This window comes from Lepus europaeus, chromosome 9 (assembly GCF_033115175.1).
Source record: "Lepus europaeus isolate LE1 chromosome 9, mLepTim1.pri, whole genome shotgun sequence".
Taxonomy (NCBI): domain Eukaryota; kingdom Metazoa; phylum Chordata; class Mammalia; order Lagomorpha; family Leporidae; genus Lepus; species Lepus europaeus.
In genome coordinates, this window is record NC_084835.1 from 20,129,089 (window position 1) to 20,152,383 (window position 23,295).

The 23,295-nt window shown below is 54.7% G+C and overlaps 1 protein-coding gene across 1 annotated transcript in view; it reads left to right on the forward strand.

The window, feature by feature from the left end:
• Positions 1-1,464: 1,464 nt before the first annotated feature.
• Positions 1,465-23,295, forward strand: part of LOC133766460 (sodium- and chloride-dependent transporter XTRP3) — a 32,114-nt gene continuing 10,283 nt past the window's right edge. Inside the window, exons 1-7 of the mRNA XM_062200134.1 lie at positions 1,465-1,488; positions 1,557-1,722; positions 14,902-15,042; positions 16,293-16,384; positions 17,234-17,461; positions 21,092-21,202; positions 22,075-22,316. Of these exons, the coding sequence (XP_062056118.1) occupies positions 1,465-1,488; positions 1,557-1,722; positions 14,902-15,042; positions 16,293-16,384; positions 17,234-17,461; positions 21,092-21,202; positions 22,075-22,316 (1,004 nt within the window). The remainder of the gene's footprint in view (positions 1,489-1,556; positions 1,723-14,901; positions 15,043-16,292; positions 16,385-17,233; positions 17,462-21,091; positions 21,203-22,074; positions 22,317-23,295) is intronic.

Consider the following 23,295-nt stretch of genomic DNA (forward strand, 5'->3'; position numbering starts at 1 on the left):
AGAGTACTACACAGCAGTGACAAAGAACAAGCCCAGAGTGATTCCTGCCCAGAGCTGTGAGCAAACGAGGCCAGTCAGGCGCCAGCACACACACACTGCTATGACTCCATTTTTGCAAAGGTCAAAGCAGGCAAAATCAGCCTAGGTGCCAGGAGCCAGAGGGCATTGCTCCCTTTCGTGGGATGCCAAGGGTAGGGAGGGAAGCGCTGCTGGGAATCTGAAGCTTAGATGTCAAAATAGCTTTTCCTGCTTGCTGTGGGCTTCTCTCCAGCTAGGAGAGTCTGGTAGGAGGTTCCTGGTAGGAACCTGGTAGATTCCTGGTAGGAAGTTCCGAAACAGGGAGTGTGTCTGAGGGCTCCGCCTCCTCCCATCTCACCCCACCCTCCCCTCTCCTCTGCCACCAGCCAGGCAGGAACTTCAGGAACCTCTCCCCCACCCACCCCACTGCCATGGTGGCACTTGCATCCAGGGTTCAAGTTCAATTCCCACTAACAACTCTGCTTTTAACCTCGCCTGACTTCTTTATTTAGCATTTTCTTATCTCTTACTACCATAGCAGGCGCTGTTCCAAGGTGTCGTTAATATTAACTTCTTTAATGTGCTACCCATTCCTTCACGCACCCTGGCAGGGACTCGCAATAGCCACGGCCGCTTTACTGAGCACTTACTATGTTCTCTACAGCAAGTCCAGCCCTCACTTCTCTGGGGAGCCTTCTCCTGGGGGTGGGGGAGCAGGTGTTTGTTCCCATTAGAGGCAACAGAAGCTCAGGCAGACCGGGTGACTTGTCCAAGGCCACACAGCTGTGTTGGTGGCAGCCTAGGGACACCACGCCAGATCCTGCATTCAGTTTAGGCGTCAGGCGACCACTCTCCACCAAAGCACCTTGGGGGACTGGTAGCTCCCAACAGGGCGGAATGCATCAAACATGACCGGCCCAGCAGGGGAGTCCTGCACTGCCCTGGTTCCCACGCCTAGGGTCCAGCTATTGGGTGGATGAAGGGAAACAGGTGCTTGATTCGCTCTTCCTCTGCAGAGACAGGGGTGAGGTCCTTCACTTCCTTCGGATCTCTGGACAAAACGTCTCCTGCGGGAAGCCCTCCCGGACCACCGCTGCCCTTCCGCCCCGCCTCAGTCGATTCTCCTGCGCTCATCTAAGGGCCAGGCTGAACCACTCGAAATTGTCCTCCCCGTAGGTCAAAGAGAGTTGAGAAGATAGCCCCTCTGCAGCCTGGTTCGCTTGTCAGCTCCAGGAGAGCGGGGGATGTCTCTGGGGGTCACAGCCGCGTCCCCAAACGACGCGGGGCGCCACGCGGGCCCTCCATAAACCACCGGCCCCGCAGAGGCCGTGCCGACGCCAGTGGGTGGGCCGCGATCTCGAGCGCCTTCCTGGCGGCGGCGGCCAGGAGGGTGGGGCTCGCCATCATCCATTTACCAGCCTCGCCCCTGCGCCGGGCGCGCGGTTAATGAGATTAGCGATTAAAAAGCGCGTGTGCGGCAGCGGGACCACTCAAGGCCGGGGCGGGAAGGTGCGCCTGGCGGCCGCGCACCAACACAGCCACGGGGGCGCCCGAGCGGGAGCCGAGCGCGCCGAGCCGGGGCCATGGAGAAGGCGCGGCCACTGTGGTCGAACCCGCTGCAGTTCGTGTTCGCCTGCATCTCCTACGCCGTGGGCCTGGGCAATGTGTGGCGCTTCCCCTACTTGTGCCAGATGTACGGCGGAGGTGAGTGCGCGCCCGGGCTCCGAGTCGTGTAACCCCCAGGCGCCGGGCGGTGCGCGGGGATCGCGCCCAGGTCGCAGACCGGCACACCGAGGCTCGCCGAGCTCAGGCATCCGCGCAAAGCCACGGGGTCCGGAACCGCTCCCAGGACGTCCGGAGCCGGAGCCCTACCCAAGCCCCCCTCCGCTGCTCTTCCTAGGGCGGCCAAGCCCCCGCCCCCCGCCCCAGCTTGCCCGGCTGTCGCCTGGAGCGCGTCCGGAGGCGCGGGGCCACGGGTTTCCTCCCTCGGGAGGCGAGGTGGCAATGATCGGACTTTCAAGTGAGTAAACTTGACGTTGACCCGTGAAAAGTGAGTCGGAGATTGTCTGGTTTAACTCAAAGTCGTTATGCAACTTTCAGATCCTGGACTTAAATCCCAAGCAGCGTGGTCTGAAACTCAAGTTAAAGGGATCCTGAACCGTTTCTTGATCTGTTAGTAAAGAGAGTTGGTGTGGTTTGTGCCTGCAGAAGGCAGGAGAGGCCAATCAGTGTGTGTCTGTGTGATAATAGGAATTGTTCTTGGAGGCACCGTTGCACCCTCACCGGTACGCCCTTAGCTTGCAGAGAGCTGGGAGTGGGTGTCACACGCCACACACCTCTGTGAAGCCCAGGTGTCTTTTTGGAAGGCAGTGTGGCCACAGGAATTCAAGTCTTAGCATTTTTTAAAAAAAGTCTCAGTTGTTTGATTTCTAGTATTTTAGCTAAAGGAAATGATCAGTGTTGTGGCAGAAAACAGAAAGATGGTCACCGGCTTTTATTCAGAGCAGATCACTGGAAACTGCCTAAGACCTCGGCTGAGAGGGGGTGGCCTCAGTGGGCTCAGAGCCTGTGTGTAGGGGGTGCTCTGTCTCTGAGGCAGAGGGAGGGAAAGTCGCATGCAAGGCGGTGCTACATTGTACAACTTCAGATTCAAAGCTGTGCAAGCTTTTTTTCCCCAACCTTGGTTAAAAATCTGCAAAGAAAAGCATGGGAAGAAATCCAGTGGTGTTAACAGCAGTTGCCACTGGGCGAGTGTTGTGTACCTTTGTGTGTGTACGTGTCTTCTGCAACCAGCGTGGTTTCTCCACCATAAGGGACATGGGTAGATGTTGGAGCAAAATATTGATGAAGTTCGACTTGCATTTGAGGACCAAGCTCTCACCCTCCTCCCCCCACCCCCACCTGCCCAGTAACAACTCAAGCAAAGGTTAACCTGAAGTTTTCTTAAATAATGCATTCTTAATTCTCCTTTTCTTATTTGCAATGCAGAAATGCGCTGTAGCGAAAGCTCAGGCCATGTGCTGTCGGTGCTGGGCTGTAACAGCTCTGTGGCCGAGTCTTGAAAACATCCCTCTGGCCTCAGCACACCTTCCCAGGACACCTCTATCCCAGGTGCTGGTTGCCCAACCATCTGGCCAGGCGAGCTCAGAGTCACCTGACTCTTTGATGCCTTGTTTGTAGCAACATCATTACCTGAGCCACCTGCAGGCGGGCCCAGGTGGGGTTGAGTTGTTCTGAAGCAGAATATACTGCTAACCAAGGAGTTGCTAGGGAACCTCAAAACCTTCCGGATCCAGGAAAAAGAAACCTTCCAGGTGTGTGGTTCAGGGGCTGCTTTGGCTGGCTGACTGCACAGGTACATTGAGTGGCAGGGATCGGGGACAGGCATGGCTATAGGTCAGGTGGATGGCACCGTCCTAGACAATCGAAAGATCAAACAGTTCATCCCGGACAGTAGGCACTTGACTACCTGCACCTGCACAGAATCTCCATCTCACTCCCTGGTGCTCCCTGCCCCTCCCCTGACTTTCGGGAACAGGTGTGTGTCCCGGCACCACGGCCTCTCTGCCTCGACCCTGCCCAGACGTTTCCTCCACCTGGGCTGCTGTCTGGGCTGGGAGAACGCCCACGCGTGCACCCCAGCAAACAAAGGGCTTGTTTGCAAACCACAGCGCCTGGCTCTGCCAAAATACTTCCCAGAATCAAGTGGATTAAGTGCCGGTGCGGACTCCGGAGTGACTGGGGGGTTTGTTTCCTGCCTGCTCTCGGAGCCAGGCCCAGCACAAGGAATGTTAATACTGAAGATTATGGCCTCGGCACTGATCCTCTCTGCACAGCTCTGGCCACCTGGGCCAGAGACACAGAGGCAGCGGAAGGAACCCCACAAAATTGCCTTGTGAAAAAGTCAGCAGGGCCCTGGGGACCACGTGAAAGTCAAGGGCACTGGCTGGGAAGAAAGCAGGGAGCGTGAATGTCCCTGTCCCCAGTGTGAAGAACAAATGCACCTACAATTTACTTTGCACGGGGAGCTGAGCACAATGGTGTGGCTGGAGGAAGGAGCTGGGTGGTTTGTTTTCCTTTATTTTCTTTGTAATATTGGAACAGTAAAGCAAGTGACCTCAGGGAGCACCTGATTACACACACATTGGGACGGCGACACTCTCAGCCCGCATGTCCCCATCCCCCTCAAAGCACCGGCTCCTGTCTGGGACCGGAAGCCAGCTCTTCCAGTCCTGTCTCTCTGCTGTCCCACATCTCGAACTGTAACCTCGCATCTGGGTAAACTACAGGCCTGCTATGGAGGGTGGGGTTCTGCATGTCCAACAAACCCCTGAGTGAGGCTGAAGCTGCTAGTGCGTGGCCCCAGCACAGAGTGCTCAGTGCGGGGCGGGCCGGGGGGTGGGGGGCTTAATTTGCAGCATTTGCTGGTCATCGGTGTGAATACTCCCACGGTGGCAGGTTTCAGACTGCTGCTGGATTGTCCCAGAATGTGGGGTTGGGGAAAGATGGATACATTTGGCTTCTGTGACCTGGTCTGAGCCAGTCCCAGAACCACTGGAGCCAAGAGCCGTGCAAGCCGCAGCTCTCAGGCCAGCACCCAGCCCCATCAGCATAGGGACGGACAGGTAACCAGGACCGCCGTGTCCGCCTGCAAGGTGCATCGGAATGTGGGACCTCTCAGGCTCTGGCTCGTGCTGTTTGTACGGACCCTGAGGTGAACAGAACCCGGGTTTCAGAGGTTGGAAAGTGCCACCCACACACAGTTGCCAAAGTGAGCTTGAGATGCTGGACCCCGGCAGTCAGGAAACACCAGTGCCAGGGGCCTTGAGAGGCCTGGGTCTCAACTCGGTGCTGGTGGCAGGCGCTCTGTCGGGTCCTGATGGGAGCCGGGCACAGGGTGGAGCATTTTCTGCGAGCATTCAGTTTCGTTTGCATGGGACTCCCGTGCGCGATCCTGTCCCCCTCACTGACACATGGGAAACAATTCAGACAAGAACAGGTGGCTTCCAGGGGGGGCGGGAGGTGGCGGGGGCTGGAGCCCCTTTGGTGTCCAGGCCCGGGCTTCCTGCCCCGGAACCGGTGTGTTGAGTCTGACGAAGGCAGGCTGCCGGCGGCTACTCCTTTGTCCAGGTCTTCTCCAAGTACCCCCAGCCAGGGTGCTTCCTTCCTTGGTTGTGATTCGAATCTCAGCCCCGGCTTCACCTTGACATTGGAGGAGCCCTGGCCAAGGACCTATGTATGTGCCGTGTGTCCTTCTGTAATTGCCCCTGCCCCTTCTGGTCCAGCGTCTCTGCTGTGCCCAGAGTAGCCCCGGCAATGTCTATGGTCCTCTGACCCAAAACTAAAGGCCTCCTCTTCCGTGCAGCCCTCCTTGGGCTCCCCAGGGAGGCTGTCAGTCCCGTTCAGTGCACTGTGGGGTCTGACTGTGTCACCCCACTTGATGGGGAGGGGAAGCAACCAGTCAGGAATGCAGTGTCTATGCACAGGTGGGCCAGCCTCTAGCACCAGTGCCTGTGTCCCACCCCCAGAAATCCCAACTGGGTTCATCTCAGTGTGGCCTGAACAGCAGATGCTTTAAAGCTCCCCAGGGAATTCTGTGCTGCCCAGGTAGTGAACCCTAATCTTAGTCCTATTAATAACAGGAAGGCACAGAGGACAATTTAAAAATCAATACTGTTGGGGCCAGCATTGTGGCATAGCCAACAAACCACTACCTGCAATGTTGGCATCCCCTATGGGCACCAGTTCAGGTCCTGGCCACTCCACTTCTGATCTAGCTCTCTGCTAATTGCCTGGGAAAGCAGTGGAGAACAGCCCAAGTGCTTGGACCCCTGCACCCACATGGCAGACCCAGAAGAAACTCCTGGCTCCTGGCTTCGGATCGGCACAGCTCTGGCTGTTGCAGCCATTTGGAGAGTGAACCAGCGGATGGGAGATTGATCTGTCTTTCTCTCTGTCTTTCTCTCTTTCAAATAAATAAATAAACCTTTAAAATAAAGTGTCTTGCTAAAATAAACACTGTGAACCTTCCAGGCACTTGCTTTAAGTTGGTGAGTCTTGCTACAAGCCAGCGGCTGTGCTGGGAGCTGTGACTCCCCGGGGGAGGGAGGGCACACCCCTTCTGCACCCAGCAGGAAGAGCTTGGGCAAACGGCTGCTCGGAAGCTTTGCTGAAACTATCCAGGAGAAGTTCGGAAAGCTCCCCGCGATGGCAGCGTTGAATCACCCTTGCCTGACGACCAAAGCTCACCAGGTAGAGGGGACCACGTGTGCAGAAGGGGCAGCACTGCAGGGCGAAGGCTGAACAGGATGCGGGCAGGGCTGGGGCACCGTGGGAGAGGGAGCCGGCTGGTCCGGAGTGACAGCCTCATCCAAGGCTCGGGCAGGGGAGCGGCGTGGTCCAAGCTGTGGGTTACAGAGATGCTGGGATGGAGGCCACGGACGGGTCGGGCGGCAGGTGAAGTGATGATGCTGTTGGCAGGGCTGGGCAAAGCAAAGGTGAGGCATCCTAGAAGCTTTGCACCACAGCGGGGCACAGAGAGAAAGCAGGACCTTGATTTCACCTGTGCCTTGGCTTTTTGCTTGCTACATATTGTCCGCTTTTGACTCCAGATAGGAATATTCTCGGAAAGGCCAAGGTGGGGGGACTTGGGGCTGTCCCGTGGAGGAGAGCAGTGGTGCTCACGGTGCAGCCCCTGGACTTGGGATTTCAGCATCCACTGGGATTGCGCGCCGAGATGCAGCGCATGCGCACCACACTCCTGCTGGTTTCTGCAAAGGACAAGGCCGTGCAGAGAAGCGAGAGATGGCGCTTGGACGCCTGAAGGTGCTGGCTCTGGTCCGTCCATCTCTGTGGGCCTCAGGGGAGACCCAGCATGATCCGATGGCTTGCGAGGAGGAATTCCATACAGAAAGGAATTTTTTTCTTCTCGTTAGATTCTTGGATTTTGCAAGTAGACGAGGTACTGGCTGTAACAATGAGAAAAATAACAGCACGCTCTAGGATAATTTTAGGTGCAGGTTATATATATAATCCATGTTCAGGGTAGAAGTTCTGGAAGATACAGAAAGAATAAAATACAAAATCGCCCAAAAGTCCACCACTCAGGTAATTATTGTTAACATATTTGCTTTAACAAATTAGAACCAGACTTTATAGGCAACTGGCTATATTGCGTTCAAAAATTAAGTATTTTTTTGCTTTTATTCCCACAAATGATTTAGAAGATAGGTCCTATTTTTCTTCTATTATTAGTTAATTTAAACTTCTGAAAAGAAGTACTTTTCCTAATTATCTGGATCAAGAGCTATCACCCTACAAAAATTGGGGAAAATTTCCACTCTTGTCCCCTTCCTCAACCCACTCCATGTAACAAGTTTTATTGATATAATTTTTGATTTTAGACACAGGATGAATATTTTACTGTTAATCTTAAGTTTCTTCTGATTCATAAGATGTATTTTCCATTTGTAGTATTTTCACCATTACATTAATAGTATTATTCTAGGCCTAATTCTGTTTTTTTTGTTGTTGTTTATTTACCACTTGTTAGTTCTTTAAAACAACTCCATAGTTGAGTTGGATTTTTTGACCTAACATTGGTTGGCTGTGGCTCATGTTCAGAGAATTTCTGATAACACTTTGTTTTTGGTAGCATCATGAAAATCTATAGGTATTTCTCTCTTGCTTTTGGATTTTTTTTTTTTTTTTGAAAGTCAGAATTACAGAGAGAGAGGAGAGGCAGAGAGTGAGAGAGAGGTCTTCCATTCGCTGGTTCACTCCCCAATTGGCCACAATGACCGGCACTGCACCAATCTGAAGCCAGGAGCCAGGAGCTTCTTCCAGGTCTTCCATGCAGGTGCAGGGGCCCAAGGACTTGGGCCATCTTGCACTGTTTTCCCAGGTCATAGCAGAGAGCTGAATGGGAAGAGGAGCAGTGGGATTAGAACCAGCACCCACGTGGAATGCCGGTGCTTCAGGCCAAGGCCTGAAGCCACAGTTCCAGCCCTGGATTTTCAGTTCTGTATAGGAGAATACTGCAGCTGATTTTACTGTTTATCTATTGTTGGGTACCTTAGATGCCTAAGATAGTATGTGAATGTATGTGATAGCTTATTTTCCAAAAACTGGAGCTACATGTCAAAGTATTAAATATGTTTTGATCAGCTTTAGACAGTATTTGGAAACCCTTTTATTATACACATCCAGGAAAATGTCTTAGGTTTTGTCACTGTGTGTGTTCCAGCTGTTGTGTCTGTAGTGTTCTCTCTTCCTTGGTTCTACAGATAAATACTGAGGCTGGTAGCCATGTTCATTCTTGGTTCTTTTTAAATCTTGTGCTCTTAACCATGTGATCATTTCTTCTACTGAAGATTTATTTATTTATTTATTTGAAAGGCAGAACAACAGAGACACAAAGAGAGCAGGACCTTCCATCTGCTGGTTCACTCCTCAAACGGCCACAACAGCCAGGTCTGGGCCAAGGCCTAAGCCAGGAGCCAGAAACTCAATCCAGGTCTCCCACTTGGGTGCAGAGGCCCATGTGCTCAAGTCATCTTCCACTGCTTCCCACGCATGGTAGCAGGGAGCTTGATTAGAGGTGGACTGGCTGAGATTTGAACCCATGCTCCAATATGGGATGTTGGCAATGTAAGTAGAAGCTTAACCCTGTGCCATCACGCAGGCCTCCCTTCTTGATTCTTAGAATCTCTGTCTCTTTATTCTTTTCTTCTGAGCTGTGGTTAACATGTTTCTTTTCCTTTTCTTTTCTCTCTCTCTTTTTTTTAAGATTTATTTATTTATTTGAAAGAGTTACACAAAGAGAGAAGGAGAGGCACGGAGAGAGAGAGAGAGGTCTTCCATCCTCTGGTTCACTCCCCAGATGGCCGCAATGGTCAGAGCTGCACCAATCCGAAGCCAGGAGGCAGGAGCTTCTTCTGGGTCTCCCACGCAGGTGCAGGGGCCCAAGCACGTGGGCCATCTTCTACTGCTTTCCCAGGCCATAGCAGAAAGCTGGATCGAAAGTGGAGCAACCGGGACTCCAAGCAGCACCCATAGGGATGCTGGCACTGGAGGCAGCGGCTTTACCCACTACGCCACAGCACCGGCCCCTAAACATGTTTCTTACTTCATTTATTGCCTCTAAGGAGTATTGAGTTCGGCCATCTGTTTTTTCATAAAATCTTCATTCCTTGTAGCTGGTCTTCTTCATTGCCTAGTGCTGTTCCATAAACACAGAGTCCTGTTGACTTTCTTCTCTTTCTCAAAGTCAATCTATTTCAGGGAAGACATTTGCTCTGATGCCTTAGACTGGTCTTGGAAAAAAAAAAAAGATCTATTTATTTGAAAGTCACAGTTACAGAGAGACAGAGAGAGAGAGGGAGAGACAAAGAGAGATCTTCCATCTGTTGGCTCACTCCCCAAATGGCCACAACAACTGGAGCTGGGCTGGTCAAAGCCAGGAGCTTCTGCCGAGTCTCCCACATGGGTGGCAGGGGCCCAAGCACTTGGGCCATCCTCTACTGCTTGCCCAATCACATTAGCAGGAAGCTGGATTGGAAGTGAAGCAGCCGGGACCCAAACCAACACCCATAAGGGATGCTGGCTTTGTAGGCCATGGCTTTAGCCATTATGCTAACCCTAGACTGGTTCTTTGTTTCAATCTATAAAGTGTTAGAGATAGGTCCAAGCCTTCTTTCTGGTTGCTTATCCTTTCTGAGGGAGGTGTAAGCTGATGCGGAGCCACCCAATGTACATGTCATCTAATACAGACTCCAAGTACAGTCAGCATTTAAAGTCATTTTATATGGAGTTTTTAAAGGAAAGGTCTTTAGCATCACAGGGAACTTTCCCAGAATTTTCTATCATGATTCCCCATCAGTACTCTCTTGGCCCACCCACTCAACTAGAACCACCTCGGCAGAACCATTTACCATTAGGAAGTCATTCAACAAACATTTAATCATGCTCCACCACTCTGGGCCAGGCTCTTTGTTGGAAATTAGTGATCACCTGGGAGCCACGTGGACCCATCCCTGTGCTCCAGGAGCTCACTGCTTGGGGCTGATGTGGGAGAGGCAGTAGACACTTGGTGGAAAGGCAAGTGCTTCAACAGCAGGGGCTGTGGGGCCACAGGGGAGCCCCAGCTGAGTTCTGAGTGATCCAGAGGGGTGCCCCGAGGGAGTGATGTGTATGGAAGATTCTCTGGGCTCCAGCCCCCTGCCCGGGGCTGTTCTGAGCAGCACGGGGAGCGAGTTTCCACACCGCTGGGAATACAGACACGAGAGAAACACACAGTGACCGCATTTTTCACCCAGGTAACCGCTCCGAGGGCAAGCCGGGCAGGGCAAGGGGTCAGCGGGAGCCTGGGGGCTGTTTTAGGCGGGGCAGACAGGGAGACCCTCTGAGGAAGCCAGGTTTGGACAGAAATAAGAAAAGAGAAAATGCGTTCCCCGTGGAGGGAACGGCATGGCAGGGGCGCAGAGCCCAGCCAGGCTGGGAGGACAAAGCCTGTTTGGCTCTTCCTTATCCCCCTGATCCCCAATAAAACCCACAAACATCCCCCACCACCCCACCTTGGCCTCTGAGGCCCTGGGGAACAGGGGCTTCTGTCTCCCACCCCAAGCTGCTGACCTCCCACCCTCCACTAGTGCAAAAAAAAAAAAAAGTTGTTGGAAATCCATGCAGAGTTTTTCATGGCCCACAGTTTCCATGTGCTTGTTGAAGACCCCAAGATGCATGGATTTCAACATCTTTTTCTTTGAACCAACGTACACTTTTCATGCCATTCTCACAAACTTTTTGAAGTGCCCTTGGAGTATTTCTCTAGTCTCAAAATACCTCCCACCAGGGACTTAATCATTTCCAGGGGACAGTGGCGACTTGGGGCAGAAGAAACTGACAGCCACTGCCTTAACCAGGTGAGCAAAGTTCACCAGCAGGACGAGTTGGCGTCCTGTGCCTCTGGACAAGGGCGCAGGATTACTTCAGTGTCTCTGCCAAGACCCAGCGGCAGGGACATTCCACAGAGGCACCTGCTGGTACTCTCCCAAAGTGTCGAGGTGAGGAGAGTCCAAGGGGCCACCCCAGATCAAAGGAGATGGCAGAGATGTGACAACGAGAGGCCCCGTGGATTTGTGAGCTGGACCCTAGACCAGGCAAAGGACCTCATGGGGGACAATTGGCAGAAGGCCAGCAGCACCTGTAGGTCAAATACGAGTGTTGTGTCTGTCCACGCTAGCTTCCTAATGCTGCTGATGGCACTGGCATTCGGAGATCCCAGGGAAGGTGCTTGTTTTTGAGGGAATGTCTGCACAAATACTGAGAGGTAGGAAAAGAAAGATCCACATGGCTTAAAGCAGCACCAGTGGATGGCTTCCCTCTGGCCAGCAGGGCCCCTGGGCAGTCTGCAGGCTCTTGCATGTGGCCTCGCTCCTGGAGGTGGCTGGACCCCTCGTCCTCTCCCCGCAGGGCCTCTCGTCCGCTGGCGCGGGAACCTGGACGTCCCAGGGCCACATTCCAGAAGCACGCAGGTGAAGCTGCGAGGTGTTCTGAGGCCTGGGCTCTGGCACCACGTGGTGTCCTTTTGGCCACATTTCGCTGGACCATGCAAGTCCCAAGGCCAGTCTTGATTGTCAGTGTGGGCAAATAGACGCCAGCTCTGCATGGGAAGAAGCATGTGGCTACCTTAGTCTACCAAGGATGCCCTAACCAGAAGCCCATTGCAGGCCCCCATCTGCCTCTCTTACACCCAGATCTCCTTGCGTCCAGCCAGCATCAGAATAAATACATCCAAGGAGCATGGAGCACTGGGGAAAGGGTTAGTATACTTGGTTTCTCTAAATTTTTACTTGTTTTGAAAAGCAGACACACACACACACACACACACGTCTCCCATCTGCTGGTTGGGATCCCTTCAATAGCCAGGGGTGGGGGCCACTGCTGTGGCATAGCAGGTAAAGCTGCTGCCTACAATGCTGGCATCCCATATGGGTGCTGGTTCATGTCCCGGCTGCTCCACTTCTCATCCAGATCCCTGCTAATTGCCTGAGAAAAGCAGTGGAAGATGGTCTGTTACAACCTCTGCCTCCCACATGGGAGCTCTGGTCCAGCCCTGACTGTTGGAATGATCTGGGGAGTGAACGAGCGGGTGGAAGATCTCTCTTTCTGTCTCTCCCCCTCTCTCTGTAACTGTGACTTTCAAATAAATAAACATTAACAAAAAAGGGGAGGAGGGGACTTGATCCCAGGCCCTCTGATGTGGGTTATGACCCTCTAGAGAAGTGACTTAGCTGCTGTACCCAACGCCCACCCCAGCAGCCTTGTTTTCAAACTGATTACAAGATAAGCTTTTGTTTTATTAAGATATAGTCCTTGAATTTGACAAATACTCATATAAACGGTTGGTTGTGTTGCCACCACTACAGCCATGTCTCTGGAAGGAAGTCCCTCCCCACTCCCCGGCCTCTGGCTACCAGAGACCTGTTTGCTTTTCCTGTAGTTTTGCCTTTTCTGAAGCGTGGGATCACCCAGTGTGTTTCCTTTTGAGTCTGGTGTGAGTCACTTAGCCCAATACATCTGTGATTCATGCGTGTTGTTGGGAGTTTCAGATGTTCCATTGATTGGCTGAATAATTTTCCATTGTGTGGTATACCACGTTCTTTGTTCATTTACCCATTGGAGGGTGACTGGGTTGTTCCCAGCTTAGAGCAATTGTGGATAGAGCTTCTATATAGAGCATATTTGTAGGCAGGTTTTTGTGTGAACCTAGGTTTCCATTTCTCTGGTGTCATTGCCACCGGCTGGATCCCATGACAAATGTGTGCCTCACCTTCCAAGGAACCACCAGACTGCTTCCCAATCCAGCCGTGACACTTTCCATTCCCGCCGGCAACGTATGAGACTCCCCACATCCTCTCCTGTACTTGGCCTGAGTGCCGGTGTGTTTGAATTTTAGACCTTCTAGTAGATGGCATCTCATTGTGGTTTGAATTTGCACCTTCACAGTGACTTTGTCTGCTGGGCGTCTCTTCGTGCCCTGTTCACTGTGTGGCTTGAATGTGTCGCACAAAGCTTCGTGTGTTGGGAACCTAATCCCCAGTGCAACAGGGCTGAAAGGGAAGTCCCTGGAAGAGGTGACCAGACCATGAAGATGCGTCCGCGTTGGTCTCCCTGTAGTGCGTTTGTTGTAGAAGCACGTTTGGCTCCCTCTTGGCCTCTCCAGCCATCCTGCCTTCTGTGTGGGATGACACAGGGCCAAGCCCCTCACCAGAAGCCGGCACTATGTTCCTGGACTCGCAGGTGTCAGAACTCAGAGCCAAGATCTTTCTGGTTTTATAAGTGATCCAGTCTCAGGGACTCCGTTACCGCAGGAACTTAGGTTATAAGGAGTATGTTCCTTGGTGAAATTCTGGGCTGATTTTTGTATAATTTTTGAAAGGGTTCTTTGCTTACTGAGTGTTGAGAATCCTTATGTATTCTTGGTACAAAGATTTTCTCAGATTCACGTTGTGCAACTTTGTGTCTCTCAGTGTAGCGAGTGAGCTCTGAGCAGTGCCTCTCACAGAGCAGACGCAGTGGCGTCCAGTCTCTCCCCACCTGCTTCCATAGATTGTGCTTTGGATGTTGTAGCTAAGCAATCTTTGCCTAACCCAATTACAGAAAGATTTTCCCCAGCTTCTTGGTGGTATGCACAGGTCTATGATGCAGTATAAGGGGCTTTTTGGGGTGTAAAGTGTAAGATACAGATTGAGCCTGCTGTTATGTATATATGGGTGGCCTATTGTTGAAGTGTTGCTTATTGAAAGCATGATTTCACAGAAATTTTCCCTGGATTGTGTATGTATTTGAATGATGCAGAGCTTGGAGTAGGGGGTGGTGCCCACCTTTCCCAGCTGCCCCTGAGGGACAGTGACTTTCCCTCTAAGAGCTCTGCTGGGTCTCTGTCCAGCCACAACCCTCGACATAACCCAGCAGGGATGGGGAGAAGTGGGCTGGGGCTCACGGCTTTGCCTGGGATGGCAGAACTCTGGACAGCGCCTGAGTTAGTGCATTCTAGTCTCCCTGCCCGAGTGCACGGCTCTGCGGTGTCTGAGGGGGACGCCAGGGTCCCTGTGAGGTGGCAGGAGCTGGAGGGTAAAGTGGGCGGTGGCACGCGGGCATGGACCGTGAGGGCATTTCAGGCAACACTGGGCGCCCACCCACCTGAGCGCACTCCTCGTGAACCTTCACACCTGTGGAACAGCGCCCTCTGCAGCCCGCCCTGAACTCTGCAGCTGGGCGGACCTGGTTTCATTAGAATCAGAAGCCCTGTCCCTTCTCCCACTAGCCTGTGTCAGGTCCACTGCCAAGGAGCCAGCAGCTGGGGCAGGGACATGGTGGACACGTGGGGAGCCCACCAAGAGGAGCAGCCGACAGCCGTCTGCAGGGCAGACCCCATGTCGCAGCTCCACTGCCACTCCGTGGCTCCTCCCCACCCCGTGCAGCTGTCTGAAGATGGCTCCATGGGAACAGTGGGTTTGAAAGGTCTGTGGCTCACAGGAGCCTGGGTTCTGCCGGTGGGGCTGGGTGGCAGGGGCTTTGGGACAGCCAGGTTGGGGGTAAAGATTTTCTGGCTGCCTGTCTTCCCTGGACCAGGGTGGACCAGCAGGCAAATGGGTGAGCAGAGGTCAAAGGATGGATGGACGGGTGAGAAATGCCAGGGACTGGGAGGTGGGAAGACAGCAGGAGGAAGGGGAGGGAGACGGAGAGGAGGCAGGAGGAGTGGCAGAGAGAGAAGTCGGGTGACGGAGGGCGTGGCACGGGGGCTGGCAACAGGACAGCACAGAGGCCAGTGTGGAGGCCAGCATGGGTGACGGCCTAACTCTCAGCTCTGGGCACCCACAGGTAGCTTCCTGGTCCCCTACGTCATCATGCTCCTGGTGGAGGGGATGCCACTCCTGTACCTGGAACTGGCAGTGGGGCAACGCATGCGACAGGGCAGCATCGGTGCCTGGAGGACCATCAGCCCCTACCTTGGCGGCGTCGGTACGTGGGACCCTCTCCAGCCCCCTCCCACGCAGGGACCCCCCCCCCAGAGAGAGTCCAGGAGGGTGCCGGGCAGCGTGGGCTGGGGGCAGGGGGCGTGTTTGCAGCCCACAGGGGCATGAGCACTGCTATGTGCCCCAGGCTGGCCTGTGATACCCACACTCACTGCCTCTTCCTGACCGTGAGCAGCTGGGGGGAGACCATCTCCTGTGAGCAGAAGCGCGGCACACGTGGTCGGCAGGGGAAGGGTCTGTTTCCCCACCTCCCTGCACTCATCAATCCCAAGGGCCCACACGGGAAGCAGACAGGGGCAGCGGGGTGCCAGCCAGATGCCACCTGCTCTCACCTACAGAAGACAGCTGCCCTGTGACCTCCCGGGTCGGCTCCAGACTCACACAGCCTACTGTTCCTGACAGCTCCGAATTTTTGCATGGAGGTGTGAGGTTTAGAATCTGCCTGAACAGATAATCTCAGAGGGTTTCCCAGGGGCAGCATTTGCTGCAAAATAGCAAAGACACCGGATGTTAGTGCCAACCCGGGAGTGCAGGTGGCCATTTGGCGGTCAGCGCTGGGACTGCGTTGGGGGAGGAACCACACTGGTTTGTAGCCTTTGCTGACACCTGTTGTGTAAACACTCCCACGTGGCCAGTTCTGTCCCAGCGGGTGAGTTCAGAGGAGGTGGGGATGGCTGCCCTGATGGCGTCCCTTCCTCTGCTCCCAGTCCCACCCCGGGTTCCATGTAGGCTGGACCAGGTCGGACAGCCCTCACCCCTCCCACACCACTGCTCCCTGCCACCAGATGTCAGGTTTTGTCCCCAGTTATTCAATCTCAGATGAGTAAGGTGAGAGCCCTTGTTACATGGGTGGCACATGGCAGTGACCAAGGGCTCACCCTATGAGGTTTGAACCCTAGCTCTGCCACTTACTAGCTGGTGGTCTTAGGCAAGCTCTGGGCCTCAGTTTTTTCCTCTGTGAAATGGAAATAATTCTGTTGTGTGCACCAACGATACATGATGTGCTTAGCACAGTACCTGGCATTGAGGTCTTAAAGATAACCTTGTGAGCCTCATGTCTCAGAAGACGGCAGCGAGGTTAGGGGAAGAGAAACAAGTGTGCCCAGTGCCGACAGCTGCCTGGTCACACTGACTGCACGCAGACCTGGTGAAGGGCAGCCCCAGGAGGGCACGCTGGGTGGGCTGTGGCCATCTTGTCCCTGCACGCCTGATCGCCACCCCTGTGCCTCCTTGCAGGCGTCGCCAGCGTGGTGGTCTCCTTCTTCCTCTCCATGTACTACAACGTCATCAACGCCTGGGCCTTCTGGTACCTCTTCCACTCCTTCCAGGTGAGCCAGAGCCCACGCCAGAGCAAGAATGGGCACCAGAGACAGGGGCGGCACAGGGCTGCCCAGCTAGGGCCAGGGGTGATGCGGGAGGGCTACAGCCTTGGGGGAGCAGCAGGAGGGGCGGGGCAAGCCTAGCACCCCAGGCTGAGCAGAGGGCGCTGGGCCCTGGCCCCATGGAGCCCTTGCATGGAGCAGGTGCATGAGTTCCATGAACACCAGCAGAGACTCTGCCTCTCCCCAGTCCTCCAAGGGGAAAGAGGGCAGCACCTCTTACTCTGAAGCCTGGGCACTGGTCCCTGTCCTCTGTGCAGGGCTGCATGGATGGTTGAGTTAGTTGGCACTGCACAACAGCACCAATCCCAAGGAAAGGGCTCTGTAGCGGGGGGGTAGACTTGGGGAAGCAGGAGTGGGACTAACGAGAGGCAGCCTGCGCTGTATGATTTGTTATGGAGCCTAGTTGGCCTTCTCTGGTTGGACTTGAACAAAACAAACAAAAAACCAGTCCGCTGACCAGGTCCTGACCATTCTGGGTCAGAGTTGCCCACGCTGAGGGTCAGAGTCCCCCATGGTAAATGAAGGTGCCATTGTCCCTTGGATGGCCGGTCCTTTTCACCCACAACAGAGCTCCGTGGTCCTCTGCAGACCTGTGGATTAAGCAAGGAAGGAAAGGCCCCTCCCTGGAGCCCCTATCTTGCGCTCCCGTGCCCTTGATGATGGCTGGGATCCCGTCTCTACCACAGGGAGCCCTGCCCTCCGGGGCCCCGCACCACCCCGCCAACACCGCCACGGTGACCGGTGATCCAGGCCTCAGCCCCGCCTCCCCCTCACACGCTTGTTTTGCGCCCCCAGGACCCCCTGCCGTGGTCCGTGTGCCCCCTGAACGCAAACCGCACGGGCTACGACGAGGAGTGCGAGAAGGCGTCGTCCACTCAGTACTTCTGGTACCGCAAGACCCTCAACATCTCGCCGTCCATCCAGGAGAGCGGCGGCGTGCAGTGGGAGCCGGCGCTCTGCCTGCTCCTGGCCTGGCTGCTGGTGTACCTGTGCATCCTGCGGGGCACGGAGTCCACGGGCAAGGTGGGCGGGGCGCTCCCTGCGGGGGCGGGGCGGGGGCGGGGCTTTCCATCGGGGGCGGAGCGGTCCTGGTGGGGGCGGGCCCGGAAGCAGGCGCCTGTGCCCCTGGTTGGCTCCTGTCGTCCAAGAGGCGGAACTTGCTGGGGTAGGAGGCACCAGCGATGCTGGAGGCAACAGCATTGCACCTGTGACCAGGGATCCTGCTGATGACCGGAGGAGGCTCCGGTCGCAGCTCTAAATGTGGTGTCGACGACTCTCGCATTTCTATCCCAGCCAGCCCCAAATCCAGACCCTTTGAGCAACCAGGCCAGAGTTCCCGCCTGTAAGACTCTGAACAGCTGTCCGTGGGCCTGTGGCACCCCTCCGCTGTGTGCACCGCGATCTTGGCCAGCGAACCTTCAAACACTGGCCCCCTCTGCCCTTCCCCGGGGGGGGGGGGGGGCTGCGGTTGTCCATCTAGGGAGCCACCGAGCAGGGCACGTGCGCGGGCTCCTGGGTGATTGTCATGGGCAGCCGGGCTTGGACCCTGTGCTCCAAGCGCCTTCTGTGACCCCTACGGAGCCTGTTCTTCCAGATGCATCCCTGGACCCGGCTCTGTGCAGAGGACAGGGGCCGCAGGAAAGGCTTCCGTCGCTGCCACCAAGCTCCAGCCTCCGCACAAATCCCCTTCCCCAGCGAGCCCCACCTGAGACACGGCCACCCTCATAGAGATCAGACACACTGTCCAGTGCTGGCACTAGCCATCGCAGTAAACTCGTGTTTCCCTGAGGCATCTTGAACAAAATGACAGCCGCGTGTTGGGATCGTGTGACAGCCCCAGTATCGGGCTGTGTAGGGTATTTTATTTTGTCTTCCGAGATGCGTTCAACCAGGAGAAAGTCAACTTGGATAAGGACCTAGAGGGATTACGTTTTGGGGGCATTTACTAGGGTTGCCATCTAGGAGCTCGCAATCTGAGGCTGTGAGGTTGGCGAGACGGTGGCTGGTTTGATCGCTTCAGTCCCAAGGGGGTCCTGAATGACAGCTTGCTTGTCAAGACTTGCGATCGGTGTGGGGTGAGTTTGACCCAAGGGGATTGGCTGAGTCTCAGAACATAAGGGAGATGAGCTAGGGAACAAAGGCCGCTCATTTGTTCAGAAATAGCCGTGTGTCATCCAGTTCTTCCGGGTGGATCTGTGCCAACAGCTGGGCTCAGCAGTTCAGCTCTGCAGGTCATCAGCAGCTGTCACTCGGATCAGTAGTTGAGCTGCGGGTGTGCCTGCGAACTGTTGAACTCCTAGCTCTGTCGGAAGTGCTCAAACCACTGCTCCTGCACTCTGAGGATCCCCACCACAACCCAGCGTCCTAGCTCCCGGGACCCCTTCCCACAGCTGAGCTGGGGGCTCACCAGCACAGGTGGTCTCCTGGGAAAGATCAGACCTCGCAGGACCCTCTCGGCCCCATGGTGGAGCGTGGCCAACGCTGCCTGGCTCAGAAGCAGTGTGCTTAGAATTTCTTTTGGCCAGGTTATTATGAGTATGAACCAAGAGATCTGAGGGCAGCCTCTGGAAGCTTGGAGACCGATGGCTTGCTGGTGTGACCAGTCTCTGTCAAAGCTTGTTTATTCTCGCCACCTGCCTCCTCTGTGCCTCCACAGCTCTAGTTATGGGGCGCGATTTGTGTTAAAGGCTCTCTGTGGGAATCTCCTGTTTCTCCTCCGGGAATGGTTGTGGGTGGGTCAGAGATGGGAAGCTCGTGTCCAGGAGTCCTGCCCACCTGGTTGTGTGTGTGTATGTGGTGGGGAGCCACCTTGTCAGGACCCCAGAGGGCCCCTGGGAAACTTGCCCACCTCAGGGGAAGAGAGGAAACTCCAGGGGCTTTCCCTCAGTGCCCCCGACATGTTCAGACCCCGGGCCCACTCCCCACCACCTCCTCACTTCCTGCAGATCCTTGGCCGGATGCCCTGGCCTTCCCCATCTTTATCTCCACTTGTATCTGATTTGTCGTCTGATAATCCTAGGTGCACTTGGTTCTCTCCTGAAGTCACAGCCACCCTCCACAGGGCAAGGTGAGAGGGTAGAGTGGCGCTGTCGTCACCTTGGAAATGCCCCGGGAAGCTGGAGCCACATCACGTCTTGAGTCACCAGCTGTGTAACTCAAGAGGACTTGGACCTTGATCACAAATCATGTCTTTCCCGTACATGCCATAAGGCTTGTGAAAGATAAGATTAGGAAGGTGACTTTGGTAAACCGATTTTTGAAATCTGTGCATAGTTTTGACCTAATAGGCATTTTCTATGAACTTTTTGAAGATCTTTCATGTGCATGGGTAACTTTATTTTGTGCACTAAAATAATCTTCTTTTTCAATTTTTATGTATTTATTTATTTGAGATGTACAGAGACATAGCTCCCAGCTGCTAGTTCAATTCCCAAATATCCACAATGTCCAGCGCTGCAACAGTCCGAAGCTCTGAGCCAGAAACTCAACCCAGGTCTTCCAAGTGGGTGGCAGGGTCTCAGCGATTGGAGCCAATCCCTGTTGCCCCCCCTGGTGTACGTTAGCAGGAAACTGGAGCAGGACGCAAAACCAGACCTCGACCTCACACACTCCCGGGTGGGATGTGGCCATCCCAACTGGTGGCTTCAGGACAAGGCCAGAAGCTCCCTTGCCCTAAGCTTTTTTTTAGTTGCATTTTCCATGAGCATTTTGAAGTACCTGCTTAGGAGCTGACCTGTAGGAAAAAAAAAAAAAAACAGTCGTGGGTGGGCCCAAGCTCACGTGAAGGTCTCTCTTTCCAGGCTTAGTAAAAGTTAGAATGACTCAATATATATGAGAGGCTACTGCCAGAGGAACCCTGGACTCCAAAGATACGGAGACATCGTTGAACCTGGGGTGTTTGTCAGTATGGACAGAAGAGGGGGTTGACGGAGGCTCTCCTTACGTACAGTTTTCCAGCCCTGGGAAGTGAGACATTTCCTGGGGGTTGCCATGTAAATCAGATCTTGCAACTTCCCAGTGTATTCATTGCAGGGCTCCTGCACAAGTCACTGCGGATCCTCTACGAGCACGCCTGGCCAAGCTTCTGTCTTATCCCATTCTTGGAAAAACCTCTCCTTCCCTATTCCTTGTCCCCCTGCCCTCCCACAAAGAGACTGTATGAATCGTGGATGTTATCACATTTCCTTCTTTGCTGAGGCCACTAGGAAGCTCACTGCTGGATTTTGCACAGAAACAGGGTAGATTCACACCCCTTCTGTGGGCTATCTTTCCTTTGGACTCCTTACTACATTGCTTGTACTTTTTTACAAAGTGATTCATCACGGTGAAAATGTTCATGTTGGTATATTTTTGTGGGCTTCCTCCAGTCCTTTCTAGAGTCAGGTCAAGTTGAAGGGAGGTTGAGGGGCGGAGGCCTCGGCACCTGTTTGCCTCCTCTCTGCTGGATGAGAGCTCTCCTTGTGGTGCTCACAGATGTGACAGCCACGTCCCGCCAGCCCCGCATCCGACCCTGTGTGCAACCAAGAACGCCAGCACCAAGTTCGGCTGTGGGCAGCTGGGGCGCAGCCCGAGAAGCCAGCACTGGAGGTGACGCCCAGGGGCCGCCCTGGTCCCACCTCTGCAGGGGGCTGACTGTGCGCCTCACGCCCGCAGGTGGTGTATTTCACTGCGTCGCTGCCCTACGGCGTGCTCATCATCTACCTGGTCAGGGGCCTCACGCTCCACGGAGCCACCAACGGCCTGAAGTACATGTTCACTCCCAAGGTGCGCCTGGGGGCGGGGCTTGGGGGTGCGCTTCGGCTTCGTGCATCCAGCTGCCTCCTGGGGTGCCTGGGAAGAGGGGCAGGGGCAGGCCAGCTGGAGGCTGTACCCAGGGATGGTGCTGTGAGCCCCTAGGCTGCGACAAAGGCTGGGGTCACCCAGGGGCCTGGGTCCCCAACTCAGCCAGGTGGTCCCCAGCCCTGTTCTGGGGCCCTTCAGTGTTCCTCCCAGCACCCCGTCCTACCCTTCCTGAACTCTAACTGCTGCCGCCAGCTCCCTTCTGGCCTTGGTGTAAAGTAAACCCCAAGTCCCTTCCACACCGAGCTGGGTGGCTCAGCAGCCCACTCAAGTCCATGCTCACCTTTGTCTCCTGGGTTTGCTACGATCCCTCTCCCATCACTCCCCAGTGGGCGTTCATGGAGAGATCTTCCATCCACTGGCTCACTCCCCAGATAGCCACAAAGGCCAGGGCTTGGCCAGGCAGAAGCCTAGAACTAGGAGCTTCATCCAGGTCTCCCACAAGGGGGACCAAACACTTAGGTCATCTGCCATCGCTTTTCTTAGACCATTAGCAGGGAGCTGGATTGGAAGTGGAGCAGCCGGGACACTAACAGGTGCCCAATGGGATGCTGGTGCCGCAGGTGGCGGCTTTACCAGCTGTACCATAGCACCAGCCCCAGAGACACGTTCCTCGCTTAGCAACTCTACCTCTGGAAACAACATGGCTGTAACATCCCCCAAAGTGTGTTCCCATTGCAAATGCCCCCAGACATCCGTGCTAGATTCATCCAAACCCGACTTCCACCTCCATCCACTCCACGTCCCACTCGTACTGAACCCCGGGCCCGTCAGCCCTGTCCCTGCTGGCTTTGCAGGTCGAGCAGCTGGCCAACCCCAAGGCCTGGATCAACGCGGCCACACAGATCTTCTTCTCCCTGGGGCTGGGGTTTGGCAGCCTGATCGCCTTCGCCAGCTACAACGATCCCTCCAACAACTGCCAGAAACACGCAATCATCGTCTCCCTCATCAACAGCTCCACCTCCATATTCGCCAGCATTGTCACCTTCTCCATCTACGGCTTCAAGGCCACCTTCAACTATGAGAGCTGCTTGCAGAAGTAAGTGAGGCCTCTGCCCTTCACCCTCCCTTCGACTTGACCTGGGCCTCGGGTGGGGAGGCGGGGCCAGGAAGTCAAGGGGAGGGACTATAGCACGTGCTGGAGTCCCTGGTCCAAGTTCACAGAAAGTGGCCTTGGGCAGGTCCATGAGCTGGGCAGGTCCATGATCACAGTCCAAGGCCAAGGACAGGTGCACGTGTTCAAGGCCCTGAGGACCACATGGCCTTCTACAAACAAGACTGAATTCCCAAGGCGTCTCCGCTGTGGCCCTCCCCTAGAGCCAGAGCGTGACCCCTGGCCACAAGAGGCTTTTGTCAAATTCTAATGTGAACCCAGGTGAATTATTTTGAATTTAAAAAGCTTCACCCACATTCAAATAATTCTACATTTGAAATTAAAGTAATTTAACTGGTACCCTCTGTAGCAAGTGTTCAGGCCCCACACGTGGCTATTGGGCACCAGATATCAAGACAGAACGTTCCAAGTCACCAAAATTTGTGTGTGTGTGTGTTCTAAGATTTATTTAAAAATCTCTAAGAGATGAGTGACAGAGATCTTCCATCTCCTGGTTCTCTCCCCAAATGGTTGCAATGGCCAGGGCTGGGCCAGGCTGAAGCCAGGAGCCTAGAACGCCATCTGAGTCTCCCACATGGGCGCAGGGGCCCAAGCACTTGGGCCATCCTCTGCTGCTTTCCCAGGCGCATTAGCAGGGAACTGGATAGGAAGAGGAGCAGCCGGGACTCGAACCAGTGCTGCGATAGGGGATGCCAGTGAGGAGTTAGCGGCTTAACCCGTGACATCAGGAGGCTGGCCCTTGTCACAGCGATTGTAGGGGACTGTGCTGGTCCGGAGGTTCCAAGAGCCAGGCGGCGTGGCTGTAGCTCCTGCTGCCATCACCGCCCCCCTCCTAAGTGTCCAAGGATTCCCCCACCCCTTTGCAAGGGTCGTGGTCAATGGGTCTCCCCGCAGGAAGGGGCTC